The sequence below is a fragment of the Sinohyriopsis cumingii genome, unplaced genomic scaffold, assembly GCF_028554795.1.
Source record: "Sinohyriopsis cumingii isolate HCF-2022 unplaced genomic scaffold, ASM2855479v2 utg000938l, whole genome shotgun sequence".
Classification (NCBI taxonomy): Eukaryota; Metazoa; Mollusca; class Bivalvia; order Unionida; family Unionidae; genus Sinohyriopsis; species Sinohyriopsis cumingii.
In genome coordinates, this window is record NW_028315944.1 from 1,458,510 (window position 1) to 1,474,835 (window position 16,326).

Below are 16,326 nucleotides of genomic sequence, written 5' to 3' on the forward strand. Positions count from 1 at the left end.
ATCGTAAAGTCATCAAGATCCTCCCTCCATGAACCAAATCATTATCTCTTAACTGATCTAATGGTAAAGTCATCAAGATCCTCCCTCCATGAACCTACTCATTATCTCTTACTGATCTGATGGTAAAGTCATCAAGATCCTCCCTCCATGAACCAACTCATTATCTCTTACTGATCTGATGGTAAAGTCATCAAGATCTTCACTCCATGAACCTACTCATTATCTCTTACTGATCTAATGGTAAAGTCATCAAGATCCTCCCTCCATCAATCAACACTGTCTCTTACTGACCTGAGAGTGAAAATCATCAAGATCCTCCTTCCATGAACCAAAACATTATCTCTTACTCACCTGAGGGTAAAGTCATCAAGATCCTCCATCCATGAATCAACACCGTCTCCTACTGACCTGAGAGTAAAGTCATCAAGATCCTCCCTCCATAAATGTACACATTATCTCCTACTGACCTAATGATGAAGTCATCAAGATCCTCCCTCCATAAATGTACACATTATCTCCTACTGACCTAATGATGAAGTCATCAAGATTCTCCCTGCATGAACCAATGGTGAAGACATCAAGATCCCCCCTCGAAGCATTGCTTATAATTACTCAACTGAAGAGTTTCTTGCTATGTCAGATCCATTTCTATTCTAATTGCTGGCACTCTCAAGTCTGTTGTTATTGTTAACCAAAAGATTCAATTGAATTCCAAACTGTGTTCATAATTGAGGTTAACATGCATTCACTAACATCTAGAAATAAAACCTTGACATAAACCTCAATCAAAAGAGAAGAAATAAACCATTTGTTATTGTAAGTAGGTGCAGATGGAGGTTGTGGAGGTGATGAAGAATACACGTGGGTACACAATATAATAAGCATTAGCCACAACATTTGAAGTGGGTGCAAGTTAATTGCATATTTGCATGCACTTGCTGTTGTTTCATGGTCTCCATAGTCACAACTTGAGTCATGATCTTATTCCCTCATCAAGTCTTTTCTTCAAATTTATTGTTTTTTTTCTTCATTTTGATCATGACACTCATCACTGTGAATGATAGTACAATAACATTTTATAATATTTTAAGATTCCAAATCATGGCAAAAATGAAAATAATAGTAAAAATACTATCTATTCATCTTAACTTTGATAATCACAATCTTTCATCTGAATTCATGAACCTGTCCTTGCCTCAAGACTAATTTTATGAATGATGTATCTGTACATCTGGTATAATGGATATATTCAATAAGAAAAAGCACCTTTAATGTCCTCAAATCACCAAACAGAATGCTCTTAGTCAACTCTGGAAATTTCATCATAAAATGTCTGTCAATGTAATTCTCCTTGACACTACATCACTAGGATAGTCATAATGTCCCATTTAATGGCAACATTTCAAATAGGATTTAGCTGAGTTTACTGCTTTAGATTTCCATTAGGATTTTTGCCAAATTTACTACTTCAAATTTCCAATATGATATTATTGAGTTTACTGCTTAAAATAATAAAGTTCAACTGCACTAACATATATCATGGCATATAAAAAGGGAACTTGACTGAATGCCAAATACACTGCATTGTAATTATTAGTTAGGTCAGTTACCTTAAATTTGAAGAAGTGTATTCCTGGTTTATTTGAATCGACTGAGTGAACATTTTGGGATCCAGATCAACTCAATCAAGTCTTGCAGGAGCTGTTGCTTTTAAATTTGGATAGAAATTTGTGTCAAGGTCAAAGGCTGTCAGCATGATCTCTTCCATCATCATTCACTTTATTTTAAATTTGACAACAATCAAGGACAGCACAATAGGTACCACAACAGCTGCAAGAACTTATTCCAAAAAGCGAAAACAGAATTTTAAAGTTAGAAGTGTTCCAAAGAAGGCAAGAAACTTTACTAAGCATAGTATGGGGAATTATTACATCAATACTGATTCAGGGTATATAAAATTATTACATCAATACTGATTCAGGGTATATAAAATTATTACATCAATACTGATTCAGGGTATACAAAATTATTACATCAATACTGATTCAGGGTATATAAAATTATTACATCAATACTGATTCAGGGTATACAAAATTATTACATCAATACTGATTCAGGGTATATAAAATTATTACATCAATACTGATTCAGGGTATATAAAATTATTACATCAATACTGATTCAGGGTATATAAAATTATTACATCAATACTGATTCAGGGTATATAAAATTATTACATCAATACTGATTCAGGGTATACAAAATTATTACATCAATACTGATTCAGGGTATATAAAATTATTACATCAATACTGATTCAGGGTATACAAAATTATTACATCAATACTGATTCAGGGTATATAAAATTATTACATCAATACTGATTCAGGGTATATAAAATTATTACATCAATACTGATTCAGGGTATATAATTTCTTGCATCTCAAGGAAGAAAAATATATTGCTACACACAGAAATTGTAACATCTTGTGACTTTTCGATGTAATCAGGTAAAATTCATTCTATCTTTCTCTCTGTCTCTGTAGAGAGGCAATACAATAGGCAAATGGAATGATGGATAGATGAAAGAATCGGTGTACATAGAGAGATATGTAGGTATAAAAAATAAAATGGGTAGGTGGAAATATGGAGTACAATAAGAACAGTTCTTTTGAAATAGTCTGGAAGATGTTTCTTACATTAAATAATGGCAATCATAGCCATGGTATGGTATGCATAGTCATTGTATGGTATGCATAGTCATTGTATGGTAAGCATAGTCATGATTGGTAAGCATAGCCATGGTATGGCAAACATAGTCATGGTTGGTAAGCATAGTCATGGTTGGTAAACATAGCCATGGTATGGTAAGCATAGTCACTGTATGGTAAGCATAGTTACTGTACGGTAACTGGCCATCCATTTAATATGTATGCAAAAATCTGGCAGTAGCTTGACCCAACCCCCGTACACATGCATACTTTTTTACACACACACCACCTGTGTACATACGCTTGATGCACCCCCACCCCTGAATTCTAAAGAATGACCTATATTTAATCCATGTGGAAACCATAAAGGATTAATAAATATTACTGTGTTTAATAAAACAGATAGTCCACCAGCGTTGAATGTCTGGATGCATCAAAGAAATAAACTGCATACCTTTAAATAGTTTGTCTAGTGTGTGCTAAAATTAAAATGCCGACTGAACCCATCCAAATAGGTTACATATTAGACAAATCAGTATTGAGGTTTCACCCTCCCACCCCGTTTCCTATGTGTACATACAATATCAGTAGACTCCCCCCATATGCAAGTCTATGCATTTGTGTTACCCCCCCCACCAGCCTCCCTCAATGGATGGCCCCTAAGTATAGTCATTGTATGGTAAACATAGCCATGGTATGGTAAGCATAGTCATTGTATGGCAAGCATAGTCATTGTATGGTAAGCATAGTCATTGTATGGCAAGCATAGTCATTGTATGGTAAGCATAGTCATTGTATGGCAAGCATAGTCATTGTATGGTAAACATAGCCATGGTATGGTAAGCATAGTCATTGTATGGCAAGCATAGTCATTGTATGGTAAACATAGTCATTGTATGGTAAGCATAGTCATGGTATGGTAAACATAGCCATGATATGGTAAGCATAGTCATGGTATGGTAAACATAGCCATGGTATGGTAAGCATAGTCATGGTATGGTAAACAAAGCCATGGTATGGTAAGCATAGTCATGGTATGGTAAGCATAGTCACTGTATGGTAAGCATAGTCATGGTATGGTAAACATAGCCATGGTATGGTAAACATAGCCATGGTATGGTAAGCATAGCCATGGTATGGTAAACATAGCCATGGTATGGTAAGCATAGTCATGGTATGGTAAACATAGCCATGGTATGGTAAGCATAGTCATGGTATGGTAAGCATAGTCATGGTATGGTAAACATAGCCATGGTATGGTAAGCATAGTCATGGTATGGTAAACATAGCCATGGTATGGTAAGCATAGTCATGGTATGGTAAACAAAGCCATGGTATGGTAAGCATAGTCATGGTATGGTAAACATAGTCATTGTATGGTAAGCATAGTCATGGTATGGTAAACATAGCCATGGTATGGTAAGCATAGTCATGGTATGGTAAACAAATTCATTGTTGGTAAACATAGCCATGGTATGGTAAGTATGGTCATTATATGGTAAGCATAGTCATGGTTGGTAAACATAGTCATGGTATGGTAAACATAGCCACGGTATGGTAAACATAGCCATGGTATGGTAAGCATAGTCATGGTATGGTAAACAAATTCATTGTTGGTAAACATAGCCATGGTATGGTAAGTATGGTCATTATATGGTAAGCATAGTCATGGTTGGTAAACATAGTCATGGTATAGTAAACACAGCTATGGTAGGTATTGACAACACAGAAGAATGATAAGCAGATTACTGATATTTTATTAAGAAAGTGGATGTTAAAAAAAAAAATGAGACAGAGTGAATTTGCTCTTAAATATAAAATGTTCATATTTCCTTATTCAAAATTGCATGTATGACACAAGTTAAAGTTGCATAACAAGTTTTTGCCACTGAAGATGCATAACAGGTGTAATAAATTCATGATTTATGATAAATGAGATATAATGTATACCACCTATGTGTATTTCTCATTGATTTCTTTTTTCAAAAATTAACAACAATCTCTGTTGTAAGCATGATGAATACATAAAACCAAATGTTTCTAGAATGTTTATACAGAATATACTACTTGGAGATTAATTATATTAGAAAATGTACAGAAAACTGTATTTACCCAGCAGTATATGTCAAACATTAAAGGCTTTTTTGACACATCAAAGTAAAAAAAAATATTTTCATGTAAATAAAGACAAACATTTGCATAAAATCTGGAGAATAAATATGCAAGATAATAAAAATATGCATTAAACTTCTTTAAGAAATGTGGTTGAAGAAAACGTGAATACTGGTAAAATAGGACACAAAACAATGAAAAAAGTAGAAAATAGCAAAAGCTTTCACACATTATATAAAGATCTGATACATGATAAATAAATATGTAACAATCAGAAAATAGCTGAAATAGAAATAGTCTGGAAACATTAACAAATATAAAAAACAAATTCACCAAAAGGTAATTGCAACTCTGAATTAATTCATGTAAATACTAAATTTAGTAACTGATTTTTGTTTGGTATCCAAACCAGATTTCTTTAGCAAATTGCCTTGAATCAATAATGAAATAAAACAGTAGTAAGAAAATGATAGAGTGCCATGTACAAGACTTCTTGAGTACTTTTGTGGGGTTGTCTAAAGGCATATGCAGGTAAAATTAAAAGATTTGAATTTTCAAGGCTTCATACTCTGTCATTCATGTCATTTTTATGAAATAATCATTGTGTAACATGATCAATTAAGTTATCAATAAACCAAAACAATGTCATTAACACAAAACACTATCAATGACATACAACAAAACATCACTGACACAAAGCACTGTCACTGACACACAACAAAACAATGTCACTGACACAAAACTTTGACTCTTCTGATCATGAGCAAACATAAATAATAAATCTTTTGTTAATAAGTTCATAAAGTGGTTAAATATTCCATATACCTACACCCCCATGTTGATTATTAAATCAAACTAAAATCTTATCTTTATAGGTGGCTAAAACCTTTAGCAAAACAAAAAATTGCAATTTCATTTAGGATATGCTTGCTTTGCACATTTTCATCAAAAAAGGTCAAATGCATTTCTGTTTAATATTAAGTAGTAGGCATGTAATATTTTTGGAACCACAGAGAAATGGCAGACAATTACATGGGGTTTTGAGAATTCTTTCAAAGAACTGACTAAAAGAACAAAAACACTACATTTCAAGATGCAAGACCCTAGTCGTAGGTGTAAAATAATTACCAGTATGAATTAAAAAGTGACTTCAAAGAAGACAAATATAGGGTGTGAGTTGAAAATCATTAGACGGAACACCTAGTTATGCATGAAACAACCCAACTCAGTGACTAGTATGAATTTATATGCTTTTTCTTCCAAAAAATATCTTGGTTCATTTATTGCTTGATATTCTTTAACATGTAATCAAAACCTTTTTATGTCTCTCTGCATTAATTATGTTCTAAATCACAAACTGTCTAGTAACTTGGAATGTGAAGAGGAACATGCACTAAAATATACCCTTTACCTTAAAACCATAACACAAACGCAACATGGTGCCTTAAAACTTTGCAATGCTGTATATGATATATACAGTCCATGATATCTATGTTCCATAACATCTACAGTCCAGGATATCTACATTGCATGATATTTACAGTCCATCCTTCTACATAATTACTAGTAGACTCATAAGACTGAATATTGTACATTGTGTGAATATAAAGTCTTGCTGATTACCATATATACTCACATATAAGATAAGTCCAATTGCAGATTGCATAGACCCAGATCTGCCATCACACAATGTACCAGAAGATCTGGGTCTGTGCAGTTTGTTAGGAGTAATCAGTAGAAAAAACAATATTGACCCTGATGGGAAGATGTATTATGTGAAAGCATATCAGAATCTGTTTTGGCAGTTTGACTTGACTTAAAAGCAAGTACACATGGTATTCTTGGTGAATTTACCATCCCAAACCTAAATCTTTATTGTGCTTTATGAAGGGTATTTACTGTTAACACAGAGAATCTAAACACAAATACAATAAAGGAAACTGGAAACTGGACAACTTATTTGGCTATAAATTAAAACAATGATAATTATATTGATCTTTGGCTTTGTCAAGAACACAACATTTAGATCCTGAATACTGATGATGTCTATGACAAAACAAAACCATTATTTCCACTAAAAAATACTACTCAACAATAAAATCAGTGAATGATACAAGTACACACTTTGCAAACACACATAAATATGCAAAAACTTGATATTCTGGGATTTTGAAACATACACACACACACACACACTTGATATTCTGGGTTTTTCAAAATTCAACTCTTAAATCAGAAGCAGCTCCCCATGTCCATTCTTTTAGCTATTTTATTCCCCCCTCCAAATCTTATACCCACTCACCTTGTTCTATCACCAGCAGTTCTTCTAAAACAAGAGACCATAGAAGGGACTGATACTCCAAAATCAATTTCTAGGAATTCAAGAAATGATCATTTCTTTTTAACTGCTGAGTGTTGAAATCATCTCCGATTTTCTTGAGCAATAAGATTTCAATGTGGTAGAAATATAGGACGTTAAGACTGGCACCATTTTCATTCATTACAAACTTCACATCATTATAAGACTTCTGGTGAAAACTCTAATGTTCTCAGGAGAATTATTGGTTCGGTGGTTTTAGCACTGAAGTTGTGACCAGAAAATTGTGAATTCAATTCCCACTTTTGGATGATCCCAGATCTACAACCCTGGCATATTTTTGGGTATGGCTCTTTTCTTTACTTGGCTCTCCATAATAAAACCTTAAAAGTAGTGCTGTCTTATCCAACTCCAATGAAAGCAATCAACCATAATTACCTCCCCTTAAAAACAGGTGCCCAGTATCTTTTAGGTAAACCTTTCTGAGTATTATATTTGACACATACATGTACAGTAATTTGTTGCATATTACAAACCAGGCCAATTGTAAAACAGTTTATGTTTTATGGAACATTGTTAATATACATATGAGGTTATTAGTGCATTGTTAATACACATAACAAATTTAGCAGATTGTTAATACAGTAATACAAAAGGTAATGTTCAATACAAATGACTAGTCATATTCAATTTTACTTAAACAGAATGAATTTATCAAATACATTAGTTATACGGACCTCACCAAAAAGATGGAAACACTGACTTCAAGGAAAGTTCATTTAGAGCCCTTGATGTAATTTGAAAACTACGTGTTTCTGGTATTGATACATGCGAGATAATAAGTAAGGCATAAGAAATGCCAGAATACATCCGTTATTTCTAGTTTTTGCATAACCATTCATTATTGCATGTTTGTTACTATAACTGATAGTTCTATGTAACTTTCTGTATAAATTAACTCATTTTAGTGCATTAAATTCTAAACATTTTATTGCAGGTTGAGATGTTCATTTTAGTGCATTAAATTCTAAACATTTTATTGCAGGTTGAGATGTTCATTTTAGTGCATTAAATTCTAAACATTTTATTGCAGGTTGAGATGTTCAATTTTATGCATTTACTACTGTAACTGACCCAGAAGAAGCAACTAACAAGAAATTAAATGACATGTGTTCACTGCAAAGCATACAACTTTAGCAATCAATAGTTTTGTTAAGTCTGATGTCCATTCAAACTTGGCACTATAGTTCAGACGATCTGCCTGATTTTGGTTGGCCACAAGGGGAGCTAATATACTCCTCATACTGGGTTATCTTTCCTTACAGTTCAGATAACACCACTGCCACCACATCCTAAAATCTGCTAGAAACTTTCAGACAGGCTTTTCTTAACTTTACTGAAATTTTCATTAAAAATTTATCAATCTGCTAACAAATTATATTTTAAACTGAGGCTGAAATTGGGATCAAATGGCTTTTGCAGCCAGTGGCATTGATCTAACATCATCCAGGGTGACATGTTTGTGTATCCTGGCTCAACTGACTTTCATCGCTATGCAATTTACAGTCCAACTGTGACCAGGGGAAAAAGAAAACTGAAATGAAAACAAGGAACCCAAAGTCTGGGGCACTAGATGGTCTTGTAAATATTGAATAAGGTAAATAAATTAATAAAGAAAACAGAGCATGGCAATTCAGATCTTTAAGACAAGGAGAAGTAAACTTTATATCAGTCAGGATGAAAGTAGTAAAAATAAATTAGTTCTGTACAAAAAAACAAGCATCATTTTGGCATTATACACATTAGTATGTCATAATTTCAGTTCTGTCAACACTTTCTAAAGGGATGAAATAATGAGGTATCTGCTTGATGTAGCTTGTGCCCTTTCTTTCCCAGACCAATACCTGCAAATCCTCTCAGCTGAGATATAGTCTGGGCAGGCAAAGAATAATTTTGGAGGAGTTAACAACTGAAACACCTTTTTCTTTTACTAAAATCTACCAAATAAATACTTTAGAAGAGTGTCACAGCTTAAAATGAGGAAACTGCCCCAAAAATTTTGGAAAAAGCGGTCACATAATTAAGTAAACTAGGCACAAATGGAACCATGCCAAAAGCATGATGATGCTTCTATAGAATATCTGCACAAATTCTGGAGAAGAAATGAGAAGTTGCCACAGTGAACACTGTCACTGTGTGTGATGTGCATGAGATCATTTGGTAATCAACTTCATGTATATGCACTGCTGGATATTGTAATCAATAGTGGAAAATTCCATGGTGTTTTTATAATCACTAGAGGAAAACAAGCTATTTCATGGTGTTTTTATGATCATTAGTGAAAAGGTAGTAAGTCCATGGTGTTTTTATAATCACTAGAGGAAAACAAACTATTTCATGGTGTTTTTTATAATCATTAGTGGAAACATAGCTATTTCATGGTGTTGTTATAATCATTTAAGCGGAAAGGATGTAGTTCCATGGTGGATTTATAATCATTGGAGGAAAGGTAGTCATTCCATGGTGTCTTTATAATCAACAGTGGAAAGGTAGTCATTCCAGGGTGTCATTATAATCAACAGTGGAAAGGTAGTCATTCCATGGTGTCTTTATAATCAACAGTGGAAAGGTAGTCATTCCAGGGTGTCATTATAATCAACAGTGGAAAGGCTTCCTGTTTGGGAAGCTAACTGGTCTGAGGTCATGTAGTTGTCCACACATGGATTGGTGATTGTCTGGAGAGTCTTCCAAGCCTGAACACTCGCAGGAAGCTGATTCTGAGGTTCCATTTGAATAATAATGTGAATGAGATACTGCTGGATCTGTTGAATTCTTTTTTTCATTCTGTTTTTATCCTCAGCAATTCATTCCTTAGCTGCAAAAGGAAAGAATACAGAAAAAGTAATTGTACATTTGCATGAATGGTACTTTCTGAAAGATAAAAAAAACAAGAAAAATCAATAAGCAAACACAATATTGTTAGTCATTCATTCACATGATATCTTCATGGCCTTGATGAATAAATTGTATTTATTTTTCTTATCTGCTTGCATCATGCACGGCAGAAATACACAAGAAAGCCAGTGTAAAATTTATAAAAATCAATGTCACTGTCATTTTAATTGTAGTGATATGTGGTGCTTCTTCAAGAACAATTTCTTTCACATCAGTGGTATTTACAAAGATGTCCAAGAAATAAAGCTCAGTGTAAAAACTGAACCAGAAAAATATGTTACTAAGGTCAACTTTTATAAGAAGTGATTGGTATGTCACTGAGTAAATAACCAATTAAGTGTCATTACTCAGTCAGAAAACTATATTGGAAATTGGGGTTGGTACAAACTGAACATAGCAAGAATTATCTGAACACAAAATATATACAGCAAATGTAACAACCATGTTGTATTTAAGGATGCAGTGAAAAGGATCCTTTGGGGGCCCCAAGTGGCCGAGTGGTCTAAAGCGCTCTTCGTTACGGATCACTGCCATCTCACCTCTGTCTGCGTCGGTTCGAGTCTAAGATTCAGCCAATGTGGGTATGTGAGAAAATTTGCCAGTAGCTTCTCATGGGTTGGCGGTTCTTTCCGGGGTTTTCCCAGGTTCTTCCTCCACCATTAATAATGGCCGCCATATATAGCCTATCGTGTGCTGAAAAATGGCGTTAAAACCCGCAACAACAACAACAACAACAACAATAACAAAAGGATCCTTCTGTGGAAAAAATGAGATCCTTTCCACAGACCACAAATTTAAGTACAGAATACAATGTTCAAGTTTGCAAATGATGACCAGACAAAAAATGAAAATACATTAACTGTAATCTATGGCTGGTGCAAGTATTATCATTCTAGAAAAAATAAACTTGTTAACTTTCATATGTAAATTCAATAGTGTTCAAGAGATGAAGGCAAATACCAAAAACTAACAATGGCAAAGATCTGACAAACCTTAAAAGAATGAAATAAAGGTGATGTCTACTTCTTGCCAAAGCTTCACAAGTGATTGATTCAGATAAATAATTAAATGGAATAAATTATGTTGTGAAATATTGCATGATCTGCAGTAGTTATAAGTGAATATAATTACAACTTATGTCCAACTTGATCATATGATATTCACAAAAAATATAAACACATGCATACTATCACTACAAGATAAAACCTGAACAAACTGCAAAGTCCTACCCTTATTTCTCCATATTCTACCTCCCCATTCTACCCCACCCCCATACTAACAATAACCATGATGCTTTGTAAAAGGAAAAAGTGTTAAGATAATAAGCTCAACATATGCTTCAAAGAATCGACTTGTCAAAAAGTATGTAGCATAAGATTTTCTTGCCATGCATTCACGACGACAATTACAGCCAAGATATCTTTACGACACATTAATAGGTCAAAACTTGCAGATAAGTGTTGTGATCTTCTGTGCCTTAGGGCTATATCATTTTACTCATTTCCCACTTTTGTGACTTTCTATGCCCTAGGGGTACATCATTTTAAACATTTCTCAATTTAATGATTTTATATACCTTAGGGGTACATCATTTTGCACATTTTCCAATTTAGTGATTGTATATACCATACGGGCACATCATTTTATAATTTCCCAATTTAATGATAGTATATACCTTAGGGGTACATCATTTTACACATTTCCCAATTTAGTTATTTGATATACCTTAGGGGTACATCATTTTACACATTTCCCAATTTAGTTATTTGATATACCTTAGGGGTACATCATTTTACACATTTCCCAATTTAGTTATTTGATATACCTTAGGGGTACATCATTTTACACATTTCCCAATTTAGTTATTTGATATACCTTAGGGGTACATCATTTTACACATTTCCCAATTTAGTGATTTTATATACCTTAGGGGTACATCATTTTGCACATTTCCCAATTTAGTTATTTGATATACCTTAGGGGTACATCATTTTACACATTTCCCAATTTAGTTATTTGATATACCTTAGGGGTACATCATTTTACACATTTCCCAATTTAGTGATTTTATATACCTTAGGGGTACATCATTTTGCACATTTTCCAATTTAGTGATTGTATATACCATACGGGCACATCATTTTATAATTTCCCAATTTAATGATTGTATATACCTTAGTGGTACATCATTTTACACATTTCCCAATTTAGTTATTTGATATACCTTAGGGGTACATCATTTTACACATTTCCCAATTTAGTTATTTTATATGCCTTAGGGGTACATCATTTTACACATTTCCCAATTTAGTTATTTGATATATCAAATAGGGATATATCAATTTACAAATTTCCCCATTTAATGATTTTATATGCCTTAGGGGCACATCATTTTACACATCTTCCAGACACTAGATGCCAGCATCAAACACTTTCAAGATTGACTCATTGAAGACATGGGTATTGCCTGTACTAGATGAGAAAAAAAGAATGAAGAACAAATGCTAAATCCTTCACCCCCCCACAAAAAAAAAAACAAGAAGAAAGTTGGTTGAGCTACCATTTATTATGATGGTGAAGCAAGATACAAAACAACTGCTACATTACCTGGTAGGCAAAACTAATGTACACAGGTCTATTGTACCAGATGCTTATATGTAATAATTACCAATAGTTTCGCTTTTTTTTTTTTTTACTGCTACCAGCGTATCTTACCGGTACTACATATAACAAGACGAGTACTGGTACTAACTTACTAATACAATGACTTACTGCATGAGGTCAGTATTCTGTGCACATGTATCTTTAGCATACATATCAAAGCCTTAAAGACATGAACAATTATCATTTGTCCTTCTTTCTCTCAAATCATATGATTTTATGAAAGCAAATGCCATAGTTTTATAAACATGTTTAAGGAAATGTATGATAATTCCAATTTCTTAATTTCATATATCAGGTCAGGAAATGACTTAAGATCTGATTTTGATATAAAAAATTAAAAATATTTCAAAACCCAATTACTTATTTTTTGGTCCCTGTTTTTCATAGCACTATGAAAGGAATCAATAGAAAGATGATACAATTTGTCCATACATTCTAGGGCAACAACTTATCTGGATTTCTTTTCTCCTTGAGTTTTATCATTCGGCAAAGCTAAAGTCATATGAATTCTTACTCTACTGACTTAAAGCCATACAAAACTCTGTGTAACAAAGAATGGCAACCTTGATACAGAAAGAAAAATCCATGCAATTTTATTTATTGTCTTTAAAATAATCTAACAGATTTGACAGTTCCAAAATCTAGATTTTCTAGAATATACTTTTATCTCTCACAGTCAATGAATTATTTAGAAACAAAAAGATTTGCAATAAAACCTGCATTAAAGGTTACCTCTATTAAGCAGTCAACTGTCTTGAGCACTGACTTTTTAAGGTCCCTTACACCTAAATTAATGCACAAAAAACCCTCCATAAAACAGCCACCTGTCTTATACTGTTTATTTTTTTCTTCACTGCTGTGGCTGCTTAAGAAAGGTCTGATAATTTCTTTTCATTTGCTAAATCACAATGATATTATGAAATACAGTGTCTTCAAATTGCTTGAAACAAACATGTTTGAAAGTGATTTTACACTTGGGTTTCTTTAATAACTTTATAGTTTTAAAAATACTTTAAATTTTCTATGCAAATTAGATTTGGTATGCTTTATTTTCATTTTTGAAAAACAAAGAAATGTACTCTCTATGGATATTAAAAAAAATTAAAAAGATGCAAGACCCTGGTTGTAGGTACAAAATAATTACTTGTGCACATTAAAAGGTGACTTCATAGAAGGCACAAATAGGGCATGAGTTGAAGATTGTTAGAAAGAACACACACTTATGAATGAAACAACCCAACTCAATGACTAGGATGTATTTGTATGCTTTTTCTTTAAAAAATTCCTGGTTCATTTAATGTTTGATATTCCGAAGCCTGGAATAGAATCTTTTTATTGCATTTAGCCTTTTGATGTAAGTATGTAATTACAATATAAGACAGAAAAAAGAACTTACCACTTATCAAACCTATGACATTCATTCAATAATTCACAGTCTTAATATTTTAAGCAAATGCAGCTGATGTTTAAAGGAAATCAGAAATTGGTGTCCCAAGACACACATGGTAAAGGAAATCAGACATTGGTGTCCCAAGACACACATGGTAATCACAAATCTCCAATCATATTTTTGCTAAGAAACTACATTTGTGTAAACCTGACAACACCATTTTCTCTGCCAAGCTGATGAAGAGTATACAGCTCCAGTGTCAATGTACTCTTAAGTTCTCCACTGTGAATAGTAAAGGTATCATATGTGAAAACACTGTCAAAAGGTATCATATGTGAAAACACTGTCAGAAGGTATTATATGTGAAAACACTGTCAAAAGGTATTATATGTGAAAACACTGTCAAAAGGTATCATATGTGAAAACACTGTCAAAAGGTATCATATGTGAAAACACTGTCAAAAGGTATCATATGTGAAAACACTGTCAAAAGGTATCATATGTGAAAACACTGTCAAAAGGTATCATATGTGAAAACACTGTCAAAAGGTATCATATGTGAAAACACTGTCAAAAGGTATTATATGTGAAAACACTGTCAACACATTAAACATTTTCCTGTCAGACCCTTGCTTAGTTGCTCAGAAATTAGGCCCAAAGAAATGTTCTATGATGTTTTGTACGGCCTAAACCTTTATTTACCCAAATGACAGTTTTAAGTATTGCCTTTGTTTTAGCACTCAATAAACACCTACAAATACCCCAGTACAAAATGAAATGATTATAAGACCCTAACCTCTGACAAATCTACTCAGGTGTGAATTGGTTTTTGTATGTTTTGTACAGCTTCCAAATCAGCAGGTCTCACCAGGAAATTCATACTCAATAATGCTTTGGGGCAAACATCAACTGCAAATGATTTCCGATCTAAATAGCAAGATTTCCATAAATGACACAATACATGCCGCTGCATGCTTCATAGTCCTAAATGTAAGCATTAGTAGGGAATGACTGACTCTAGAGATTATTGACCAACAGGTCTTAATGACCTTGAAATTTGGTCAAAGTATGCAGTCTTAAACTAAGCTTACAGGGCAGAAACTATTACTTTTTATTGGACTTACCATAAACATGACCTCTGACCATTAGATCCCAGAATATATTGCTTCTTTATAAGCCATCAACAAAGTCTGGTCAAAGACTTACTCTATAAGCAGAACAGATTTTTCTTAAAGCCACAATGACCATGGCCTTTGACTTTTCAACCCCCAAATCAACCAGCTTCTTCCATGCCTTAAGTGAAAGCTGTCCACAAAGTTTACTCAAGATACATGGTTCTGAACTAAATTTATCATGCCTAAACAATTATTCTTCTTCCAGTCACGGTATCTTTATCTTGGACCTTTTGACCCCAAAATCAATATGTTTCTTTCTTATCCAATGTGTAAATTATAAGAAAAAATTCGTGCAGTTACATGGTTGAGAATTATAATTTTTATGCAGAAGTCATTTTTCTTCTTTCAGTTAAAGACTTTGACCTTTTCATCCCAAATTCAATATGCTTCTTCCTTATCACTCATGCAAACCATCCACAAGTTTGGTAAAGATACCTGGCTAAAAACTGAATACTTTGCAGAAGCTATACGCTTTCAATCACAGTGACCTTGACTTTGACCTTTTTACCCTTAAATTCAATAGACTTCTACCTTACCCTAACTGCAAATCATTCACAAAGTTTATTATATAGAACCTTATTTCTTTCAATCGAAGTGACTGTGCCTGACCTTCTGGCCCCAACGCTTTCAAAAGTCTTTTACGTTACTTTAATTGTAAGTCATTCACATAGTTTGTGACGTCAAACACATGCTCTTTTGCTAAACCCATTTTTCTTCTTTCAGACAATGACACTGACCCCCAAAATGACTGACTTCTCCCTGATCACAAGTACAAGCCATATACAAAATTTGGTCCAGTTCTGTAATATAAATCTGACGCTGTGGTGTAGAAACCATTTGTCATCAATCATTGATCCTGACCTTTGATCATTTGATCCCAAAATTAATATGCATTTTCCTTATTCTGACTGGAAGACATCCATATAATTTGGTTCAGGTCTGTAAACTTTTTTTTTTTAAAACCCCAAACCCAGTAGTCTTCTCCTTGATTCCATGTAAAAG

The 16,326-nt window shown here is 33.5% G+C and overlaps 1 protein-coding gene across 2 annotated transcripts in view; it reads right to left on the reverse strand.

The window, feature by feature from the left end:
• Positions 1-4,450: 4,450 nt before the first annotated feature.
• Positions 4,451-16,326, reverse strand: part of LOC149772993 (serine/threonine-protein kinase Nek9-like) — a 183,278-nt gene continuing 171,402 nt past the window's right edge. For both annotated transcript variants that reach the window (XM_089946952.1, XM_089946951.1), the window contains one exon: positions 4,451-10,015. In XM_089946952.1, coding sequence (XP_089803078.1) covers positions 9,980-10,015 — 36 coding nt within the window. In that variant the 3' untranslated portion in view covers positions 4,451-9,979. The remainder of the gene's footprint in view (positions 10,016-16,326) is intronic.